General features: G+C 44.4%; 1 protein-coding gene across 3 annotated transcripts; it reads right to left on the reverse strand.

Moving 5' to 3' along the window:
- Positions 1–1,091: 1,091 nt before the first annotated feature.
- Positions 1,092–14,888, reverse strand: CDKL4 (cyclin dependent kinase like 4). Of its 3 annotated transcripts, none has more exons than XM_075179086.1 (10): positions 14,837–14,888; positions 10,829–11,020; positions 10,302–10,423; positions 9,153–9,225; positions 7,241–7,331; positions 5,230–5,430; positions 4,585–4,673; positions 3,846–3,902; positions 3,001–3,120; positions 1,092–1,756 (listed from the first exon to the last, which is right to left on the reverse strand). In XM_075179086.1, the coding sequence occupies exons 2-10, from the start codon at positions 10,994–10,996 to the stop codon at positions 1,655–1,657; spliced, it is 1,023 nt and encodes a 340-aa protein (XP_075035187.1). In that variant the 5' UTR covers positions 10,997–11,020; positions 14,837–14,888; the 3' UTR covers positions 1,092–1,654. The 3 variants fall into 3 exon arrangements, with proteins under 3 accessions (XP_075035187.1, XP_075035188.1, XP_075035186.1); XM_075179087.1 differs by lacking the exon at positions 14,837–14,888 and adding an exon at positions 14,735–14,779; XM_075179085.1 differs by lacking the exon at positions 14,837–14,888 and adding an exon at positions 14,452–14,727.
- Between the last annotated feature and the right edge of the window lie 9,425 nt (positions 14,889–24,313).

The following is a 24,313-nucleotide window of genomic DNA, read 5'->3' on the forward strand; positions in this document are numbered from 1 at the left end:
AGCTTTATGCTGTAACCCCTGAGACACCAATTCTTGTATCCAGGAATTATTTACCAACCGTCCCTCCTGAGGCCACTGAGCTCTTTGCAATGGCTTCAACCTGCTGTCCATCGGTGGACCCTGGGGCCCTTACCTCCCCATCCTGATAAGGGTAAAGCCCCAAACCAGGGTACAGATTAGGAGGGCAAGGGGTTAGTTCCCCCGGCCCAGCCAATGTTGTCTCCAATATTTACCTGAAGAATGTGTGAGACTACTTTAGACCATTTCAGTCTTCATACATCTCACTGATCTATTGCCTGAGGTGCAATTAAAATTCTCCCCTTCTCTTCCCTTACTATAAGTGCAGTATATTAAGTGCACGGACATTTTATCTTTTTGTTACCTCGTTTGCTTAACAAAAACAAGTTACCCACAATGCCTTTCAAAGAGATTTTTAATATATAGCGGGTTTTTTCTTTGAATTAAGGTTTTTGCGCATGTTCTAAGAATGTTATCCTTCTTACGTCGCCTATTATAGCGGAGTGGAAATTGACAGAGGTAACTTACTATGGTCAGACGCTAAGTTGGGGAAAATCTGCTGCTATGTACTATTTTTTATTTTTGCATTTTTGCTCAACTCCTGAGTGCTGTGGGGTATCAGCACTATAGAATACCTATTACAGCTGCAATATAGCCACAGATAAGGCCTCTAAATAAATATATATATATATATATATATATATATATATATATATATATAATTTAGAGGCCTTATCTGTGTCTCTTAGTACCTGAAAGGCCCTCTATGCCTAAAATAATACTAAATATAAATGACCTTATTTAATAAAGGCAGTAGTAAGATTCACGTAAATATTTACAATGGTTAAAGGCAGGCTCGTTGATTAGAACGAGGACATCATCCGTTGAGACGTAACTGCTGTGCGAGAGTCTTATAGAGAGATATTATAATTCCAAAAACAAAAAAACTATAAAAAAAAAGAACAAGAAATAAACTTTTATTATAGCGTTCTCTTTCCATGTTTACAATCTTACACTTTAATTTGTAATGTTTTGCGCTGTTCACTAGTACAATTGTACCATATATTCCCCCCCTCTTCTTCTCATATCTATATCTCAATACAGGTTTAATCTAAAGTCATAACTGGAAACCAGACGTGACCAATATTTTAAGATAAGGCAATAATGTCTGTAAGGCCTAGTGGAGGGTTCTCACATGAAGTTACCTAGGTCTGATTGGCTTTTTGTTGTCATTTCAATAGAAACCATCTGTGCAAAAAAAAACTACTTGTATGAGGTGGGTCATGTGACACACGACAGACGCATAAATCATGTGGACGCAATCTGCATTTACCGACCTTCACCTGACTAGCCCTCCGCAGTCAGCGCAGATTTAACAGTACATGTGACAGGGCAGAAAGGAATGTTCAGTGGATACGTCCCACAGGTTCATGCTGCTTGTAGCAATCTCACTTCTGGGAATGTTTTATTAAGAAAAAAAAAATCAATGTGAACTGTAGGTCTACAGCTTGAGGGCCATGTCCCATCTCAGCGTCCGGTTCTCTGTGGTAAAGGCTTCATGTCGGTAACAATGGTGGACTCTCCCTGTAGATTATGCTTAAGGTTCCTTGAAGTCAACAAGAAGCATCTGGAGTCATTAAATGTTGGGGAAATGGTCAAATTTGTGGGCTCGGGGTTTGTTTTTACCCTCCGGAGCAGGAGAGACGCCATTACCAGGAATCTGAGGCAGCAACTGAGTCTGGAAAGAATGAGAAAAGTAAAGTAAATCCCCTCGCCGGTAATTAAACTGGAATATAAAGTCTCCGTAAGACTCTGCAATGTTTGTAAAACAGACGGAGCAGGTCGTCTAAATGCCACGTCTGGTGAACCTCTCACTCGCATAATCTGTGAGGTAGAGGCTCGAGGCACCATTGGTTTATATACATATATAGGAGGCACCATTGACATGGTTAAGGACAGAAGGCGCCAGCGATGTAGATAGACAGCAGGTGACATTTGTGAATTTAGCAATGGGCGCTTGATTACTCCTTATCTCTAAGCTAGCTCCATCTTTACATGTTGATTTTGTTATTAAATTATTATGTTACCAATGACAATACCAAACCATAGGTTAACAGTTGTGACTATAGGATATTCTCGCATAAACAAACATACAGGTCTCCTGGTGCCTCTGTCATTGGACCGATTAGAAGATCAGGAATGGAAACGCGTTTGGATGGAAGGCTCACTGAACAGTATCAGTCAGCCGAACCTCCAGTCAGGGGATAACCCAAAGTTTGGTAATGGAGGGTGTAGAAACAAAAGTATCTTAATAGATCAAATGTTTATTGATACTTTTAGTAGTGTAGTAAAATTGCACTTGTGCCAGGTTGGCTTTGACAAGTGCCTCCAGATTGCCTGTAGAATGCGAAACGCGTAGCAGGAGAAGGACACTGGGATCTTTCAGGCTGCAGCTTATTGACATCCTGATTATCTTTAGATGATGAAGTGCAATTTTACAATATGAATAAAGTATCAACAAAAGCGTTATCTATCCAGTGCTTCTGTGGTTTCTGTATTCTCCAGAATGAAACTCATTTAACAGATCAGCCCAACCTCAAGATCCTGAACTTTCCTATCTACGAAGAGTTTGATGCTATTTATCTTCCTAGAAATATTCTTTATGTCGTATACCCCCTGACATTCAAAATGTAAAAATCAGGACATGTCCCACAAATGACTCGGACCATGGCAGCCATCCATCAGACACCCCAAATCATTAGACTACGCCCCTTTTCATCCAGTTGTGGACATTAACCCACCCCCTGCTGCATGCTAATATGATTGACAGTCCTAGTGCTATAATCTACACTACCTGCATGATATCGACTAGCAACAAACTGAAACCCACCCTGACAGTCAAATACTCTCATTTTCAACAATACTCCTAATAAAGTTACAGTGTAATAACAGCCTATTGCGGCCATTGAGAGTTGTTATCACCTGTCTCCGCCTCCCCTTTCCTTTTCTCCTCTCCGGCTCCTCGCGGGCGGGGTTTAAGTAATTACTCTCCAGGAGCTGCTCGCAGGCCAGTCTGTCATCAGGATTCATGCGCAGGCACCCCTGTAAAGAGGAGTCAGAGGTACAAGAGCATCTGAACTGGAGAAACACAGGATTCAGCGTGCAACATCTAGAGGGGAAATTGTTGAGAGCACGGAAGGCATAAGGAAGTGCTTTTTGTACAGAACGGATGCTAGATCCACGGTATAGTCACTCAGCGGGTGTGGTGGGGAGCCATAGGGTAGAAGAATGCATGGGCAAACATATTGCTATTAAGGCCTAAGAAAACAAAAAATAAAGCCAAAAGAGGACAGACTAGATGGACCTGTAGGTTCATTTCTCACTTCATTTTCTGTTTCTATATCTGTCACAAGGTGGCGCCAGAGGTCAGGTAATAGAGGGGGGGGGGGGCTGTTTGTAGGATACAAGGAGGTGATTCAAGAGTTTCAGGACCAGATTTCTGTTTAATTGTTAAAATAATAATAGCCCAGTGTTGTACATCCGCGCTCTAGGTTAAACAACCAAAACTAAAGAACTAGTAAAAAGAGATACGCGTAACATTACTGTATGTACAGATTTCAGTAAATTATAGGAAATTCCTTATGGGAAGATTGTCAGCAGAGCTATGTGTGTGTAATGTGGGGCAGTATTACAGGGACCCCTATATCTGGGATATTATAGAACAATTGTCTGGGGCACAAGATTACAAATAGCCAACCAGAAAATATGTCAGAGGGAGCTTCAACATGTGCTACTTCCCAGAATCCTCTTGGAAGCCTCCACTTTACCTTCATGAAAGTCATGGCCATCGGCTGAATATTTGGGAATTTTTCCTCCAGGGTCTCCTACAGAAAAAAAAAAGTCTGAATTGGCGATATAGCTTTCAACAAACCCAACATAATACCAGAAGCAACAAATCATGAAATCATTATTTTAGAAAAGAAAGGTAACATTTTATGGCATCCATAATCATGTGTGTGATGTGTGGGTTTTTATTACACCAGTATTCATGTAACTGCAGCCTATCAGCCTATCAGTACAGTAAGAGGTGATGACATCACAATGTGTCTCAGTGATGTCACTGGTTCCTGTGATTGACAGGCTGCAATCTCATGAATGTTTCTCTGGGCCGTAAACTGTCTGCCCCCAGTGAGTGCAGACGACAGCGCGGTTTTGTTATAACGTCCCTATACGCGGGCAGCACTGTCCTGGAAATGGTGAGGGCAAAGACACCTCTGATCATGGAAATTATTTGCTGCGATTATCTTGAAAAGTGTGTAAAATAAACAGATACCTTCCTCCATCTAAAGCAAAATTAGGGCAAAAAAAGTAATGTCCAATCTGCCAAGACCACTCCCCCGATCAGTATAACCACGCCCCCAATCAGTATAACCACGCCCCTATCCGGCTTTACTAAAAAATATTTATATATATAAATATTTTTTATAAGATGGGTGATATTATTATTATGACTGGTAAGCGTGTTTGACATTTTCTGATCACATGACAGGAAATGAGTGTACCTACCACATCATCCGGGTCAGGCTCAGGAATGCTGACTCCATGGAAGAACTGGTTACTGTGGAAAATGTACTGGTGCCTGGGGATAAGTTTTCCTGGTAGGTTGGAAAGACAGTTACCATTACTACTAAACACCAAAATGTTAAGATTTCTTACATGAAGCCAGTAAATTGCATTGTTCAGTCTCCCCACTTCATTTTTATATAACGGTAAAGTGTAATGTGAATATTTCCATCCAACATCCACCAGAATTATGCTATAAACTACCAGTATGTTGCTGACATGTGACAAAAAGCTTAGATTGTAAAGCATGACATGTCAGTTATTTTCATTCAAAGTTACTATAATATCAGGTCCCCATGTGTGACAAGCATTTCAGTTACTAAGGAGCCTGCAAGCCTGTCACTGCCTCAGAGTAATGTAAAATAGACAATATATCTACCTGTGGGCAGATTGTACTGTTACCAGGTTTGTTGAGGTAAAGGAGTGTGCGGCTCTGCAATCGGTGTGAAACCAAGGGGTTTTTTTGGTGCGCTTTTCAACCCACCTCAACAGAAAGACAAAATGACCCACGAGGCAACATGGCGCCAAGCGTGGAAGTGACAGGGCTGGGAATTGCTTTCATATTTAACGTTTATCCATCTTCCCTACCAAGGGTTCTGATGATGAGGTAGAGCTGGTCCACGTCAGATTTCCCCGGCCACAGGGGCTGTCCAGACAGCAACTCAGCGAAGACGCACCCGACAGCCCACACGTCCACCGCTGCACCGTATTGAGTATCCCCAACCAGCAACTCGGGGGCCCGATACCAGCGGGTAGCCACATAATCTGTATAATCATCACCAGGCCGAGCTGTGAAGAGAAGACAAGTACGGCCAATGTGAATCGGCTACACGCGGGGGGGGGGGCACCATTTCTGATGCCACTGGTGCCAGGGGCTCTGGTATGTAAATGAGGGGGAAGGAGACAGACTCAAAGAAATGTGGCTTCCAACACTGTAACTTCTCATTCATATGGACCAATCCTTAACTGATTACTGAAAAACATCAGTGTAGTTTTATGTGGGTAGAGGATCCCTTTAATCAAACTTATAGGTGGGCAGCAGAGGACCCCTTTAATAAAACTTATAGGTGGGCAGAGCACCCCTTTAATAAAACTTATATGTGGGCAGAGGACCCCTTTAATAAAACTTATAGGTGGGCAGAGGACCCCTTTAATAAAACTTATAGGTGGGCAGAGGACCCCTTTAATAAAACTTATAGGTGGGCAGAGCACCCCTTTAATAAAACTTATATGTGGGCAGAGCACCCCTTTAATCAAACTTATATGTGGGCAGAGCACCCCTTTAATAAAACTTATAGGTGGGCAGAGCACCCCTTTAATAAAACTTATATGTGGGCAGAGGACCCCTTTAATAAAACTTATAGGTGGGCAGAGCACCCCTTTAATCAAACTTATATGTGGGCAGAGGACCCCTTTAATAAAACTTATAGGTGGGCAGAGGACCCCTTTAATCAAACTTATATGTGGGCAGAGCACCCCTTTAATAAAACTTATATGTGGGCAGAGGACCCCTTTAATAAAACTTATAGGTGGGCAGAGGATCCCTTTAATCAAACTTATATGTGGGCAGAGCACCCCTTTAATAATACTTATAGGTGGGCAGAGGACCCCTTTAATAAAACTTATAGGTGGGCAGAGGACCCCTTTAATAAAACTTATAGGTGGGCAGAGGACCCCTTTAATCAAACTTATAGGTGGGCAGAGGACCCCTTTAATAAAACTTATAGGTGGGCAGAGGACCCCTTTAATAAAACGTATAGGTGGGCAGAGCACCCCTTTAATAAAACTTATAGGTGGGCAGAGGATCCCTTTAATAAAACTTATATGTGGGCAGAGCACCCCTTTAATAAAACTTATAGGTGGGCAGAGGATCCCTTTAATAAAACTTATAGGTGGGCAGAGGACCCCTTTAATAAAACTTATATGTGGGCAGAGGACCCCTTTAATAAAACTTATAGGTGGGCAGAGGACCCCTTTAATCAAACTTATATGTGGGCAGAGCACCCCTTTAATAAAACTTATATGTGGGCAGAGGACCCCTTTAATAAAACTTATATGTGGGCAGAGGATCCCTTTAATCAAACTTATATGTGGGCAGAGCACCCCTTTAATAATACTTATAGGTGGGCAGAGGACCCCTTTAATAAAACTTATAGGTGGGCAGAGGACCCCTTTAATAAAATTTATATGTGGGCAGAGCACCTTTTTAATAAAACTTATAGGTGGGCAGAGGACCCCTTTAATAAAACTTATAGGTGGGCAGAGGATCCCTTTAATAAAACTTATAGGTGGGCAGAGGACCCCTTTAATAAAACATACTTTTAGTCCACCACCATCGAGCAGGCTGCAAACTGCGCTGACGTTTGTTAGCAGAAGCGCTTAAGCTGCCAATGAAGGTAAGGGCTAGATTTACTAAGCTGCGGGTTCAGATTCTAGCTGTCATTTTGTAGAAGGTACTAAATAAATGACAGCTAGAATCTGATTGGTTGCTATAGGTAACATCCCCACTTTTTCAAACCCGCAGCTTAGTAAATCTAGCCCTAAGTCTCCGATAATCAACAGATACAGTTTCATTCATGTCAGGAGACAAAACACTTACTTAAGATTCGAGCAAAGCCGAAGTCACAGAGTTTGATGACCCCTTGTTTGGTGAGCAGAATGTTTTCCGGTTTGACATCTCTGTGAATGCACTGCAAGACAGGAAATTATAGTCACAGCTAAATACATTGTCATGAATGTGGCAAAAACACTGACAATTCTCTCTGTACGGTATATTAATGACGTTCCCCTATCATCCTCGTTCTTTACAGTGAAAACTGCAGTTTAGCAGTGGAACAGACTTTGCCCAATCAATATATTAACAAGAAATACACAGCCCCCCATATATCTGTGAGAACTGACCCCAGGCACTTATCAATGTCTAAGATCTGTCAACGCACCCTGTTGTATAAAACTGTTTGTGACTGTAAGGCCTAATGCCTCCTATCTGTAACCAGGTCAGTATTATATTTATTTTATCAGAACATACATGAAAACCAGAGTTTTTATCTGGTGAAATACTTATAAATAAATGTAATATGACAACCAAGTGTGACAAAATCAGAGATGGGTAAATAGCCGTTTACTAAATCACACTGACAACTAGAAATATAATCCCCTCCCAAACCAGGATTTAACGCTTATGATTGCTGTAGGTTATGGCCACTGATTCTACTATATAACTTCCTTCTTTAGAATTATCTGTATTAGTCCTCATGTGTACTCTAGAAACCTGTACTAACGAAACTGTTTACAATTAAGCATCCCTTAATCAAAATTGTCATGATTAATGCACTTCATGGTGGGGCTTCTCTATCTTACATCAGATAGGGAAGGAGAGGAGAAGGCAGTAAAGGGAAGGAGAGGAGAGGAAGGAGAAGGCAATAAAATGAAGGAGAGGGGAAGGCAGTAAAGGATATGAGAGGAGAAGCACTTAAGGGAAGGAGAGGAGAAGGCATTAAAGTAAACGAGAGGTGAAGGAAGTAAAGGCAAGGAGAGAAGAGAAAAGGCAGCAATGGGAAGGAGAGGAGAAGGCAGTAAAGGAGAGGAGAAGAAGGAGAAGGCAGTAAAATGAAGGAGAGGGGAAGGCAGTAAAGGAGAGGAGAGGAAGGAGAAGGCATTAAAATGAAGGAGAGGGGAAGGCAGTAAAGGAGAGGAGAGGAAGGAGAAGGCAGTAAAATGAAGGAGAGGGGAAGGCAGTAAAGGAGAGGAGAGGAAGGAGAAGGCAGTAAAATGAAGGAGAGGGGAAGGCAGTAGAGGAGAGGAAGGAGAAGGCAGTAAAATGAAGGAGAGGGGAAGGCAGTAAAGGAGAGGAAGGAGAAGGCAGTAAAATGAAGGAGAGGGGAAGGCAGTAAAGGATATGAGAGGAGAAGCACTTAAGGGAAGGAGAGGAGAAGGCATTAAAGTAAACGAGAGGTGAAGGAAGTAAAGGGAAGGAGAGGAGAAGGCAGTAATGGGAAGGAGAGGAGAAGGCAGTAATGGGAAGGAGAGGAGAAGGCAGTAAAGGAGAGGAGAGGAAGGAGAAGGCAGTAAAATGAAGGAGAGGGGAAGGCAGTAAAGGATATGAGAGGAGAAGCACTTAAGGGAAGGAGAGGAGAAGGCATAAAAAGTAAACGAGAGGTGAAGGAAGTAAATGGAAGGAGAGAAGAGAAAAGGCAGCAATGGGAAGGAGAGGAGAAGGCAGTAAAGGAGAGGAGAGGAAGGAGAAGGCATTAAAGTAAACGAGAGGTGAAGGCAGTAAAGGGAAGGAGAGGAGAAGGCAGTAATGGGAAGGAGAGGAGAAGGCAGTAAAGGGAAGGAGAGGAGAAGGCAGTAAGGAATATCCAATAGCATGATATATTGTAACACTGGAAGCATAACACAAGGGTGATTACTCTGCGTCTTTGATCTGACCTCAGACACAATGTGTGATCAGAAGCTGATCACTCCGTCACTCTACCGAGCGCTATGATACACAATATTATTACACTTACATTGTTCCTATGGCAGAAACTCACAGCCTGCAATATCTGCATCACTATGTTCTTTGTCATCCCATCAGGAACCCTGAAACAGAAGCCATGGAAGGGTTAAAGTAACATCCAGCTAGAGAAACCGACCCATGAAATGCCATATACTGATATGTGGGATAAATAGCCTATAAAGTGAAATATAAGGATATTAGGAGAGGTCTGCACGAGGCCACAGGCCAAGTATTTTTATAAAGATCTACAAACTAACCAGTATTACCCCTATATTCCCAGCAGGGGGATAGCATCTAACCTCCCAATCTGCACCGAGAACCAACATCGTTCAGCCCATCGAACAATAGCAGAGCGAGACACTACTAGTGCTACCTCTGACCTTCATTATCACTATACTGTATTGTGTTATTCCCTGTAACACCTTCCAGCATCCCTCAATGCTGTTCATATACCACCGCTTCCCCACTTACACCCTAGCAGGGCCATAACTATGGCTATGCAACAGGGGCGACCGCCCAGAGCGCAACACTGAAGGGGGGGGGGCAATTTAGAAATATTTTAGGTTCATTTGGTTAAAAATGAGGGCTAGGGGGGCGGCATTTGTCTTTCTCGTCCCAGGCGCTAGAATTCTAAGTTACGGCTCTGCTGACCCTAGTTTTTCCCATATAATAAATACGCCTTCCAGGGGTAAATGCAGGATATGTAGAGGGGGGTTTCCACACCTCACCGCCAGTGGACGTGACCAGCATGCATGGGGGCGTAGCTATAATATTAGACCGTGCTTGGCTGCTCTCCAACTCTTCCTATCCCCATAATATACATGGGCAGTGCTGCGTGTACTACTGTTAGGTGCATGCAGAGCTGTGTGTAGCGGGAGGAGGGTCCAGCCACCTCAATTATACAGTGCTCCAGGCTTGGAGGGGGTTTCCAGGCACTAGGAAACCCCCCCCCCCCTCGGTTTGCCTATGACTTCTGGGGCTTTTATATACCAGCTGTCTTTGTGTCATTGTGTCATCCCTCCCTGGACGTGACCAGGTGACCTGCCTCCACTACCCCTTTACCAAACATCATCAAACCATGGGTAACATTATAAAACCTTTATTTTTTTTATGCACCAGGCATACCAGCACCTGCCCCATTCACAACACATGCACTAACCCGTTGGGGTGTCTCTCCAGCTCGTTAAGGACGGTGTGATCACAATACTCAAAGACCAGGTGAAGCTTCCTCTTCCTGCGGAACACTTCCAGCAAGTTCACCAAATTGCTGTGTTTCAGTTGCTGGAATAAAAAAAACGGGAGTTAGAGCAGGTTCTGGGCCTGAGAAGACAGAGGGACATGTATAGGAAGTGTTATGGTAAAACAAGGACTCTGCTGGTAAATGCTGCAGGGATGAATATAGTGAATTGTTGCAACATATTGTTTTTCTTATGGAGCAAATGTGACTTTTCTACAGTAGAAAATGAGAGCAGAAATAATACGGGTAAAACAAACCTCTGGAAAAGGGAACATTTTAAAAACTCATTTGGTCTTTGTAATGGTCGTAAGGACTCGTACGTGCCAAAAAGTTGCAGGTCTGAGTAGCCAGGGTCGGATACGTTCACTTTCTGAGCAGTGTGAATTAGACGCAAAGAGATGCTACGCAGACGGGCGCATGTACAGGCCCATGGAGCCCAGAGATCTCACCTTTAACAAACGAATCTCACGTAAAGCAATCTTTTTAATGACGGGGTCATCCTCCGACTCCACAAACTTCTTGATGGCTACTACTTGCCCGGTCTCCTTGTTCCGACACTTAAAGACCACCCCGTAGGATCCCTCGCCTATCTTGGCCAACTTCTCGTACTTCTCCATTCCTTAAGCGCAATGACAGCCTACCTGTTGGAGTAGAACAAGATTATTGTGTCCTGTAAGCTATACTGCATATAATTGTTAAAGGTGTTGTACCAACTATACAGCGCTGCATTATATAACACCATGCAAATAGCATTGTTTAAAGAGGTTTCCAGTCTACTGCCATGTTTACTAACAATCATCACAGAAAACTATTTAAAAGGGTAAAGGCAGAGAGATTTGTTCTTGGTGACATGTGATTGTAAATGAGTATCTACCAATCACATTCTGAGAGGCTGTCACTAGTCAGTAAACTAGTATATGTTAGAGATAGCTCCACTGTCAGACTGCGGTCCTTAAGGTCTGCTGGGGAACCAATTTGTATGGAGCAGGGCTACAATATTTTTATATAGTATATGAATAAAGTATGTAAATAAATTGTAAAAATAGTGGAGCAGGAACTAGCACAGTGCCTGTATCCACCAACTGCCTGGAGCAGAAACTAGCACAGTGCCTGTATCCACCAACTGCCTGGAGCAGGAACTAGCACTGTACCTGTATCCACCAACTGCCTGGAGCAGGAACTAGCACAGTGCCTGTATCCACCAACTGCCTGGAGCAGTAACTAGCACTGTACCTGTATCCACCAACTGCCTGGAGCAGGAACTAGCACTGTACCTGTATCCACCAACTGCCTGGAGCAGGAACTAGCACTGTACCTGTATCCACCAACTGCCTGGAGCAGGAACTAGCACAGTGCCTGTATCCACCAACTGCCTGGAGCAGGAACTAGCACTGTACCTGTATCCACCAACTGCCTGGAGCAGGAACTAGCACAGTGCCTGTATCCACCAACTGCCTGGAGCAGGAACTAGCACAGTGCCTGTATCCACCAACTGCCTGGAGCCAGGAACTAGCACAGTACCTGTATCCACCAACTGCCTGGAGCAGGAACTAGCACTGTACCTGTATCCACCAACTGCCTTGAGCCAGGAACTAGCACTGTACCTGTATCCACCAACTACCTGGAGCAAGGAACTAGCACAGTGCCTGTATCCACCAACTGCCTGGAGCCAGGAACTAGCACTGTACCTGTATCCACCAACTGCCTTGAGCCAGGAACTAGCACTGTACCTGTATCCACCAACTGATGGAGCCAGGAACTAGCACTGTACCTGTATCCAACAACTGCCTGGAGCAGGAACTAGCACAGTACCTGTATCCACCAACTACTTGGAGCAAGGAACTAGCACTGTACCTGTATCCACCAACTGCCTGGAGCAGGAACTAGCACTGTACCTGTATCCACCAACTGATGGAGCCAGGAACTAGCACTGTACCTGTATCCAACAACTACCTGGAGCAAGGAACTAGCACAGTGCCTGTATCCACTAACTGCCTGGAGCAGGAACTAGCACTGTACCTGTATCTACCAACTGCCTGGAGCAGGAACTAGCACAGTGCCTGTATCCACCAACTGCATGGAGCCAGGAACTAGCACAGTGCCTGTATCCACCAACTGCATGGAGCCAGGAACTAGCACAGTGCCTGTATCCACCAACTGCATGGAGCCAGGAACTAGCACAGTGCCTGTATCCACCAACTGCCTGGAGCAGGAACTAGCACAGTGCCTGTATCCACCAACTGCATGGAGCCAGGAACTAGCACAGTGCCTGTATCCACCAACTGCCTGGAGCCAGGTATTAGCACTGTACCTGTATCCACCAACTGCCTGGAGCAGGAACTAGCACTGTGCCTGTATCCACCAACTGCCTGGAGCCAGGAACTAGCACAGTGCCTGTATCCACCAACTGCCTGGAGCCAGGAACTAGCACAGTGCCTGTATCCACCAACTGCCTGGAGCAGGAACTAGCACAGTGCCTGGAGCCAGGTATTAGCCCACTGTCTGTATCCATGACCATGAATCTCCACCAACAGCTTTAATTATTATTCCGCTACCTTATGTATCATGTTTACCCCGCAGCTTCTTTGGGCAGCTCCACCTTCTGTTTCATTTCATTGTATGTAATTTTATTTTATTTGCATAAACCCCCCAATGTAGAGCTCTAAGTATTAAATTGGTGCTTAATAAATAAAATAATACCAATAACCAATATCTTTGTACAGTTGGCAGTATATATATATATATAAACAGGAAATGTAAATTGAGCTGTGCTCTGGACTCCCTGGGTAGGAGCCGCTGACATCTGCAGACAATGTAGAAAGGTTGTAGAAGTGTCAGCTGTGCAGCTGAGTGATACTCGTTAATACTTCCTGAAAGTGTTAAGAAAAGTCTAACTGCTCCACCAGCCAGTCCTGGATGCATATGCCCACTCGTGGCTCACTGGACTGTACAAGCATGCACTGTGCACTGTGGAGCAAGAAGCCTGGACTCTTTATTAACAATATGTAAAAAAAAAAAAAAAAAAAATGATTGCCCCCTATTCTATTAGAAGCAATGCTTTATTTAGTCAAACAAAGGATTTTTCTATCAATATCCTCTGCTGTCACCATCCTGACATGATTACAGCAAGAGCAGGATTGCCCATTAACGACCCTTGTTAAATTGGCTTCCGCACATCCTCTCAATCTATGGCCCATCATAACCAATAGAGGGGGGGCTTAGTAATATTTTGTTGTTCCTAAGTATGCGTCACATGCTGTGAGCCACAAGGTTCTTTTTTTTTCCCAAACAGATCTGTACCCCCCCCCCCTCTACAAATCCTGTGTTTGCCTCTGGCAAGTAGAGATAAAGATCACAGACTATGTCACTGTGGATCACACAGATAATACAAGAGATTAAATCTATCCCGCAGTCCTCAAACATCTATTCTGCCACTAATCTGCGACATGGCTGTCCGGATACCAGATAAGTTTTATGTACTTGTGGCAGTAATCACACAGTGATATACACCGAGTCAATATTTATCCTGGGCACAGACCGCAGGCGGCAGGACTTGCCTCGTGGTGTAAATAAATTATTGGGAAACTGGCACAATTCTAGACGGTCCAAAAACGAGCGCACGGCACGCGTATCCAAACTGCTGGGTGGGCAGCAAAGTGCAAAGATAGCAGCGTATCTGCCAAAATGACATAACTACCAATAAGTTGGGCTCAGCTTCAGAAAACAGTACTGAAATTGACAAACGAACAAAATACGATTAAAAACTTTTACGCTGCATCTGGCAACTCCTGAGTAATGGGATTAAAATCGCTTTTGCCAACTTATTTGTGCATACGGTATACACTCCACAGGACTGCACGATTATCTTACAGGCTGTGCTCTTAGGAGCTTGCAATCTACCAGGCAATGCTCACGCTATGAGATACGTAACCCTATATACATGCAATCGCCAGCTTCGCCGTGCCTCAACAAAATTCAAAGCCGTGACAGTAACACACTGCAAACGTACATATATGCGCGTCACATCATGTCCAGACACCGTGCAATTGAAAAATGTTATAAAATACGTCACCCGCTGGCTGGTTGCAATCTCGGAGGAGGTCGGCTACCAGTGTCCCTTGTAAACCACACAATAAATTCTCCACCAGCAATCCTGATGGTAATGGGAGTCTATGGGTTGCCCGGAGCGACCAGGCACTAGGCTGCACAGGGGAGCACTAGGCCGAGACTGCCTTCCTCCCTCCCTCTGGAGACTGAACTGCTTTTTGTTTGCAATGTCAGACAAGGAGTTTCTATGGTGACCCTGGTATGTAGGCCTAGGATCACATTCAGGGCCTCCTCCCCTGTCTGCATACTCAATGCACGGCCGGTGCTAATGGCTGGCAAGGAACTTCATTAAGTCGCTCCACCAAGTCCTGTAGGTGTCCATTTAAATCTACGTCTGGCTGTGTAGTCACCTGTTACTGCTAACACCAGGCACTGGCTGCAAGAGAACACTTTGTATCCAAATATTATCTATTTATTTTGCATTATTTGCTTGGAAAGCTATGCAAATACTATAACGGAGAAAACAAGTGGATACACTGTATACACAGCTCTCATTATTATTTTTTAAACAGAAGACTTTAGAGGGTCGCATGATGTACGCCTGCGCGCAATGCGGGTATTAGGGGATCTAAAACATTGTTGAGTATTTCTGCCTCACAGCACTGAGGTCATTAGTTCAATTCCCGACCATGGCCTTATCTGTGTGGAGTTTGTATGTTCTCCTTGTGTTTGCGTGGGTTTCCTCTGGGTGCTCTGGTTTCCTCCCACATGCCAAACTGGTAGGTTAATTGGCTGCTAACAAATTGACCCTAGACTGTCTGTGTGTTTGTGTGTGTGTGTGTGTGTGTGTGTGTGTGTGTGTGTGTGTGTTAGGGTTTAGACTGTAAGCTCCAATGGGGCAGGGACTGCGGAATTAGTGGTGCTATATAAATAAACGGTGATGATGATGATGATTTTAGCTCGCACCTCTATGATGGGAAAGGAAAAAATCATTGATGTTTTAGTGCCCTAACATTCTGCGGAGTGTTATCATACAAGACTCCGGCAAGACTTCGCTCAGAACGGAATTCTCCCCTAAGAGTCTGTACATCATTCCATTCTCCCCTTCTGCCAACTTGGACTTCGTACCAGGGGTCATTACCCCCCCTTCTTATGTGGGGGAATATAAAATGTAAAATATATTTGCAATATATGCGTAAGGAGCCGCGGACCGTAGACCGGCTCAGCAGCATTCACCTATTACAGCTCTTTTTGCAACCTGTGAGAATAGGGGGCTGGGACAGGTGAGGACAATGGGGTGTGTGGCCGTGGTGGGCGAGAAGTAGCGTCCTTTAAGAAAGAAGAAAGAAATGGAACCAATATATGTGTAAAAAAAAAAAAAAAAGGTAAAAGGGAAAACAAAAGCCAGAATCAGCAATTCTACAGAAGCGCTAAAGAGCTCAGACAGAGAGAGTCAGATTTACAAGTAAAGTCTTGTGCCTTTGACCTAACACAACACAGTGCTATGACACAAGATGGATCAGCTAACGAGGTGTTGGCATCGCTACGAGACAGAGCGTAAAGACTTTATGGGGCCTATTTATGAAGTCCTAGACCATGCGGAAACGGCTTTTTCCGCATTGTTTAGACATTTTTAAGTAAAATATTAATTTAAGAAAAGCCTCAGAGATATCTCCTGTGTTTGGCAAATTACCGCACTAACCGCAGTCCCCAAAATAATCAATGGGGCTGTGGTCTGGGCAATTTTATCAAGTTCCAAAAATTGTAGCTTTTTCTCTAACATCACCGCAATTTATTTTTTGTTCACTAAAAGCTCAAGCCCGGACTACCCTGGTCACGTATGAACTGACTACCCCGGTCACGCGTGAACTGATTGCCCTGGTCACGCGTGACCTGACTGCCCTGGTCACGATGCGTAAATCCCCCCAAGACTGGTCTGGCAAAGCCGAGCTTCGGTCCGCTCTCCTGGGGATATTTTATTGATAGTTTTCCTTATCAATGCGCAATGTTAAATATGGTCCCGAAGTCTTGTACCTCTTAACTTTAAAGCTGCTCTACCACCTACATAAGAGACCCTCCCTCTGACCGTAGCCCCAGAGGTTATGCTACAAGAAGTCATTTTTCCTCGGGCTCTGCCGATTCAGTAACACTGAACTGTCAAATTAATTTCATTGACATACTTGCCCAGTCTCCCAAAAGGTCTGGGAGTCTCCCGAATTCCGGGAGAGCAGGCAATTCTTCTGCACCCTGCCTGCTTCCTACTAAAGTGGGCTAGACGGAGACCTCCATGACGCGATTCATTGAGGATTGCGTCATCTTGATCCCGCCCCCTGCGATGAAATGTCACAATAGCGCCACTGGACTGAACCAATATTCCTAGGAATCCAGTCTGTTCACTCACAATGAAGCAGTACCCCCTCCTCCTCCACACCCTCCAGTCCTTTGGCCTCTCCGGCCCAGTCTTGTCCTGGTTCACCTCTTACCTTGCTGATCCATCCTTCTCTGTCACCACCACTGAGTCTCTCTCCTCCCCCCCGTCCACCCTTCCAGTCGGAGTCCCCCAGGGCTCTGTCCTGGGACCCTTACTCTTCTCTCTATATACACCTCTTCCCTGGGTGAACTCATCAGCTCCTATGGCCTCAACTACCACCTTTACGCTGACGACACTCAACTATACCTCTCCTCTCCTGATCTCTCTCCCTCCCTCCTCTCTATGGTGTCCGCCTGCCTGTCTGCCATCTCCTCCTGGATGTCCTCTCAAACTTAACCTTGCCAAAACCGAACTCATAGTTTTTCCTCCCCCTCACACCTCATCCCCTGTCGACCTCTCCATCACTGTCGACAACTCCTCTATCTCCTCTGTCCCCCAACTTCGCTGCCTCTGTGTCATCCTCGACTCCTCTCTCTCCTTTGGCCCCCACATCCTCTCTCTTGCTAAATCCTGCCGCTTCCAGCTGCGTAACATCGCTCGCATCCGGCCCTTCCTCTCCCAAGATGCCACCAAATGTCTTATTCACTCTCTGATCATCTCCCGCTTGGACTACTGCAACCTCCTCCTTACTGGCCTGCTCCACTCTCATCTCGCTCCCCTTCGATCTGTACTTAACGCAGCCACTAGGCTTATCTTCCTTTCTCACCGCTCCTCTTCTGTCTCCCCCCTCTACCTATCCCTTCACTGGCTCCCCTTCCCCTACAGAATCCTCTTCAAGCTCCTCACTCTTACATACAAGGCCCTCGCCAACTCCACAGCGACCTACATCTCCACACTCCTCTCTATTCATGCTCCATCCCGCCCTCTCCGATTTGCCAATGACCGTCGCCTCTCTTTCCCCCTGATCACCTCCTCCCATGCGCGTATCCAAGACTTCGCTCGCGCTGCCCCCCTCCACTGGAACAAGCTCCCTCCCTCTATCAGAACTTCCCCTAATCTGTCCAGTTTCAAACGGGCTCTAACCCACCTTTTTCTTAAAGCCTTCCAGTCTCCCACTTAATTTCCTACCTTTTCTTCTACCTCTTCCCCTTCATTCCCCTTTCCTTATCCTTATCTCTCCCTCTCTCCCCTGTGTCTCTCTGTCTGTCTACCCCTCTGAGCAGGGTCATCTCTCCTCCTGTCCTCAGCACTCTTAAGCTACCTAGCCCTCCTCCTCGAGGACCCTCTTCCCCCCCCCCCCCGTCCCCTCTCGCTCCTTCCTCTCCCCTCTGGGGGTTTCCCTGTCATCCGGGCCCTCCCTCTCGGGCTCAGCCGTATGCAGCACCTTCCCCTCTCCCCTCCCCCGCCCATCTAGCTGTGCTTTGAGCTCACCGAGTTACTGTGCTTATTGTTTACTGTACTGTGCTGTCTCACCTTGTATTGTAACTTTGTCCCTGTATGGCGCTACGGACACCTAGTGGCGCCCTGTAAATAAAAATTAATAATAATAATAAAAAAAGCAGTAGGTTTAACTACCCAGACTGCTATAAGGTGCAAAATCACAGCAACAATCAGACCCCTGCTGATTAGTTTCACCCAAATACCATGGCCCCATTTAGAGCTTGGAGTAAGCCCAGCTGGAAGGCGCACCTCAACAAAACTTGGCATGGGGTGGGGGACAAATATGCAATGTGCAGACACATTTTGACCTGGGGTCATGTCCGAGCCAAACTCAAAATCACAGTGTAAACAAGGTTAGACAGTATTTGTGTGCTAAATGCAAACACAGATAGTATTCTCCTGCAGGCAACTTTCTATATAAACTAAGCCCAAGGAACGTTTTTGACGTCTGTGAAGCCGCTTTATAAGAAATCTCCGTAATTTATAATTCTAGCGCCTGGGGGCAAGAAAGACAAATGCCGCCCCCCTAGCCCTCAATTTTAACCAAATAATCCTAAAATATTCCTAAAGGGCGCCCCCCCTTCCGCGTTGGGCCCTGGGCAGTCGCTCCTATCGCACAGCCCTAGTTACGGCCCTGAGAAATCTTAATGGCTGATGTCACCTTTTTAATATTTGAAAACCATAATCTCTCAGCCGCCTCTTATTCTCACTCTCCTATAGAAACAACATTTTAGGATCCCATCATCATCATCATCATCATCATCATCATTTATTTATATAGCGCCAACATATTCTGTAGCGCTTTACAATTGGGGACAAATATAGTAAACTAATAAACAATCTGGGGTAATGTGAGGTTAAGAGGGTGGTTAAGGAATATTATAAGCTTGTCTGAAGAGGTGGGTTTTCAGAGAACACTTAAAAGTTTGTAGACCAGAGGAGAGTCTTGTTCTGCTAGGGAGAGAATTCCATAGAGAGGGTGCAGCCCGAAAAGAGTCCTGTAACCGGGAATGGGAAGATGTAATGAGGGTGGATGAGAGACGCAGATCTTGTGCAGAACGGAGTTGCCGAGTTGGGAGATATTTTGAGACAAGAGAGGAGATGTATGTTGGTGCAGCTTTGTTGATGGCCTTGTAGGTTAGTAAAAGTATTTTATATTGGATTCGGTAGAAAACAGGCAACCAGTGTAGAGACATACAGAGTGATTCAACAGAGGAATAACGATTTGCCAGGAAAATCAATCTTGCCGCATCATGCAAAATAGACTGTAGGAGTTTGAGTCTGTTTTAGGGAAGACCAGTAAGGAGGGAATTGCAATAGTTGATGTGGGAGATGATAAGTGCATGAATTAAGGTTTTTGCAGTGTCTTTCGTGAGATATGTGCGAATTCTGGAAATGTTTTTTAGATGTATGTAACATGATTTAGATATAGAGTCAATGTGGGGAACAGAGAATAGGTGCAGAGCCGTAACATAGAATTCTAGCGCCTGGGGCGAGAAAGACAAATGCAGCCCCCCTAGCCCTCAATTTTAACCAAATGAATCCAAAATATTCCTAAATTGCGCCCCCCTACAGTGTTGCGCCTTGGGCGATCGCCCGTGTCGCACAGCCCTAGTTACGGCCCTGGATAGATGTGAATCAAGGATTACACCTAGGCAGCGAGCTTGTGGGGTGGGATTTATGGTCATGTTATCAACAGAGATAGAAATGTCAGGTATGCTCTTGTTGGTGGGTGGGAATATTATTAACTCTGTTTTAGAAAGATCAAGTTTGAGTTGGCGAGAGGACATCCAAGATGAAATGGCAGAAAGACAGTCAGTTACACGGGACAACACAGATGGTGAGAGATCAGGAGAGGATAGATAGATTTGGGTATCATCCGCATAGAGATGATACTGAAATCCAAAAGAACTTATTAGTTTTCCAAGAGAAGCGGTATAGATAGAGAACAGCAGAGGACCTAGCACTGAGCCTTGTGGTACTCCAACTGATAAAGGAAGTGAAGCAGAGGTGGCCCCAGAGAAATTAACAGTGAAAGAGCGATTAGAAAGGTAGGATGAGAACCAGGATAGGACAGTGTCTTGAAGACCTAGGGATTGCAGTGTTTGTATGAGGAGAGAGTGGTCAACGGTGTCAAATGCAGCTGAGAGATCCAGGAGAATTAGCAGAGAGTATTGGCGTTTAGTTTTAGCAGTGATCAGATCATTGACAACCTTGGTCAACGCAGTCTCTGTGGAGTGTTGAAAGCGAAAGCCAGACTGAAGAGGATCCAACAGGTTGTTTTCAGAAAGGAAGTGTGTGAGGCGAGGGTAGGCAAGTCTCTCTAGAAGCTTGGAGGAGCACGGGAGCTGAGAGATGGGACGGTAATTTGAGAGAGAGTTTGGGTCGGAGTTTTGTTTTTTTAGAATAGGAGTAATCACTGCATGCTTGTATAGTGATGGAAAGATGCCAGTAGAGAGCGAGAGATTACAGATTTTAGTTAGAGGTGAAATGAGCACAGAAGACAGGGATCTACCAATTTGCGAGGGAATAGGATAAAGAGGACAGGAGGTAGAGTAGGAAGATAAGAAGAGCTTAGAAATTTCCTCTTCATTTGTGGGGTCAAATGAAGAGAGGGTGTCAGAGGGTAGTGGGAAGGAATTGAGCCGATTGCTTGTCGAGGGAGATGATACCATTTCTAGTCTGATCTTATCAATCTTGTCCTATGAAGTAGGAAGCAAGATCCTGGGCACTCATAGTAGATGGAGGGTTTGGGGTGGGAGGATTGAGAAGAGATTTAAATGTGTTAAAAAGGCGTTTGGGGTTAGAAGCCTGAGCATAGATAAGAGATTGGAAGTATGTTTGTTTTGCAGTGTCCAGAGCATTTCGATAGGAGCAGTAGATAGAAGTATAGGTGAAGAAGTCATTAGTGGTGTGAGATTTACGGCAGTAATGTTCTGCTTTACGGGAAAGTTTTTCAAGATTTTGCGTTGCTGTAGTGTGCCATGGCTGACATCTAAGTCGACGTGTAGTATGTAGTGTCGCTGGAGCCACTTGATCAAGGGCTGTTGTTAAGATTTGGTGAAAATGGGGTACTGCCATCTCAGGGAAGGAGAATGTAGAGATAGGTGAGAGAAGGTGTTGGAGAGAGGTGGAAAATTGTTGAAGATTAATAGAATTTAGATTTCTGCGGGTATGAGGAAGCTTGGTGGAGTTAGACAGTAGAGAGATTAGAGCAGTGTAGCTGATAAAGTGATGATCCGAGAGGGGAAAGGGTGTGTTAAGAAAATTAGAAACTGAGCATAGTCTAGAGAAAACAAGATCAAGGCAGTGGCCATCCTGATGAGTAGATGATTCAATCCACTGGGAGAGGTCAAGTGAGGAGGTTAGAGAGAGTAGTTTGGAAGCAGCTTTGGAAGGTGGGTTATCAATGGGGATATTGAAATCACGCAGGATGAGGGTGGGGATGTCTGAAGATAAGAAGTGAGGGAGCCATGCAGAGAAATCTTCAATAAACTGTTGGTGTGGACCAAGGGGGCGATAGATGACAGCAACACGCATAGAGGACGGGTTAAAAATCCTAACAGCATGTACTTCAAAAGATGTGAACGTGAGTGATGGGACATTTGGTAGAACTGTGAACGTGCACTGTGGGGAGAGAGGTAGTCCAACCCCCCCCCCCTCCTTGTCTACCTTCAGGTCTGGAGGTGTGGGTGAGATGGAGGCCACCATGTGAAAGTGCTGCAGGTGAGGCAGTGTCTGATTGCATGAGCCATGTTTCTGTTATTGCCAGAAGGTTGATGTTTTTTGAGAGGAAGAGGTCATGTATAGAGGTACGTTTGTTACAAACAGAGAGAAACAGATTGGTGCTGGGACTTCATAGAGTTGTTGGGCCGTAGTATCAGGAAGACGCAGCCAGAGGAGGGGTCTGATTTGATCGGGGAGCGTAACAAAGCTGTAGGAGACCCCACAATTCAGCAGAGGTGAGGACTGCTAATTACAAATAATGGATTCTTATTTCTTTAATGTGTCATCCTAACATTAGAAATTACAGAATGAAGACAATTATATGACCCCACCACTGAAGAATGAAGAAAAAACATGGAGGCTGTGACAGCTGTCAGGACTTGTTGGATGTCAGTAAGAGACACAAACAGGAAGTCAGGAACACAGAGTGATTGTGAGAGGTCACTAAATGCCAGTCTCTGGCTCCCAGTGTATAAACATTATAATGGGCACATAGCCTGTAATCTGTGCATATTTGCATTTCCACATAGCAATGTGACAGAAGCTGTTTATCCTGATCAGGAGACTGATTGTTCTATCCCGCCAGGACACCATCATAGGAACACAAACAACACAGGACATAAATGCTGATAACAGGAAAATGGCCGCCCCACGCAGGATGGAGAGGTCAGAGGTCAGGGTGACAATTTGACATTATGGAAAGTCAGGGGTTCTAAAGTGGGGAACACATTTTAATGTACTTTTGTGCTGAGAGAATACCTGATAGCATGATATAGGGTACTTACAAAAAAAAAAAAAATTTATCTGTATATACACTTTCTGTAGTTACACATTCCTCTTACCCCTGCCTGCGGGTGGAGCTGTGGTCTCACCAAGTTGAACACGCCTTTTTTTTCCCCCCATGCAAAGTGACCAACTTGTTGCGTTCATCGTGTAAATGTTGACAGTTGACAATTATGTTATTGTGGCAACATGCAGTGAACATGTCACTGCCCCAAATATGCAATGTGTAGATCACTGCACCAGTGTAGTGATGTTGTGTACATTATTTTGGTGCAACAGCGTGGTAATGTGCAGCGAGTAACACTGTGATCTAGGTCCATAATCACATTACTATGGCCATGATGGTAACATCCATCATTTATAGTACTGTAACCCCATGTTGGTGCAGTAATATGCTTTGCATATGGTGTTTTATCCGCACAAGTCTTTCTGCATTGTTATTCAGCTGAGGTGAAATATAAACACCGCGTGGAGGCAGCCATCAGTGATCATAATATGGTCTCATTTGAAATTAGTTTCCAGAAGCAACGGTATAAGGGATCAACTAGGACTTTAAACTTTAGAAAGGCAAATTTTAAATATGGTAAAGGAGTCTATAAAGATCATAGACTGGGAAAAAGTTTTTGAAGGAAAAAATACAGAAGAAAAGTCGGCTGTCTTTAAAATGTTGTTGGAAACATACACGTATAAGTTAATTCCTATGGGAAATAAATGTAAAAGAATTAAGTATAAACCAACGTGGCTAAATAAAAAGGTAAGGGAAGAAATGCAAAGGAAGAAGTGTGTATTTAAACTGTTTAAGTCTGAAGGGTCAGAGGAGTCCTTCCGTAGATACAAGGAATGTAATAAAACATGCAAAAAGGAAATTAGATTGGCTAAATTAGAAAATGAAAGGCACGTTGCAAAAGAAAGTAAGACAAAACACAAAAAGTATTTTAAGTATATAAATGGCAAAAGGATTAAAAAAGATAATATAGGACCCCTAAGTAGTGAGATGGGTGAATTGCTAAATGATACTAAGGAAAAAGCAGAGGTATTAAACACTTTATTTTCTTCAGTATTTACTAGAGAGGAACAAATGGCAGGAATAATACATAACAATGGAAATGAAACCGTACCATTAATTAATACTTGGTTGTCAGAGGAAGAAGTCCAAAGACGACTGAAGACTATTAAGATAAATAAAGCTCCAGGTCCAGATGGCATACACCCAAGGGTCCTTATGGAGTTAAACTTGGAAATAGCTAGACCGCTATTCTTAATTTTCAGAGATTCAATCTCATCAGGCTCAGTACCAAGGGATTGGCGAATAGCAGATGTGATGCCGTTGTTTAAAATGGGGACGAGATCACAACCAGGGATTTATAGACCTGTAAGCCTGACATCAATAGTTGGGAAACTACTGGAAGGTATTTTAAGGGATAGTATTCAGGATTACTTGGTGCGCAATAAGATGATTAGTGGGAATCAACATGGATTTGTGAGGGATAGGTCATGTCAAACTAATCTAATTAGTTTCTACGAGGAAGTTAGTGGGAGCTTAGACCAGGGCAGCACAGTAGATGTG

The sequence above is a fragment of the Mixophyes fleayi genome, chromosome 7 (assembly GCF_038048845.1).
Source record: "Mixophyes fleayi isolate aMixFle1 chromosome 7, aMixFle1.hap1, whole genome shotgun sequence".
Classification (NCBI taxonomy): Eukaryota; Metazoa; Chordata; class Amphibia; order Anura; family Limnodynastidae; genus Mixophyes; species Mixophyes fleayi.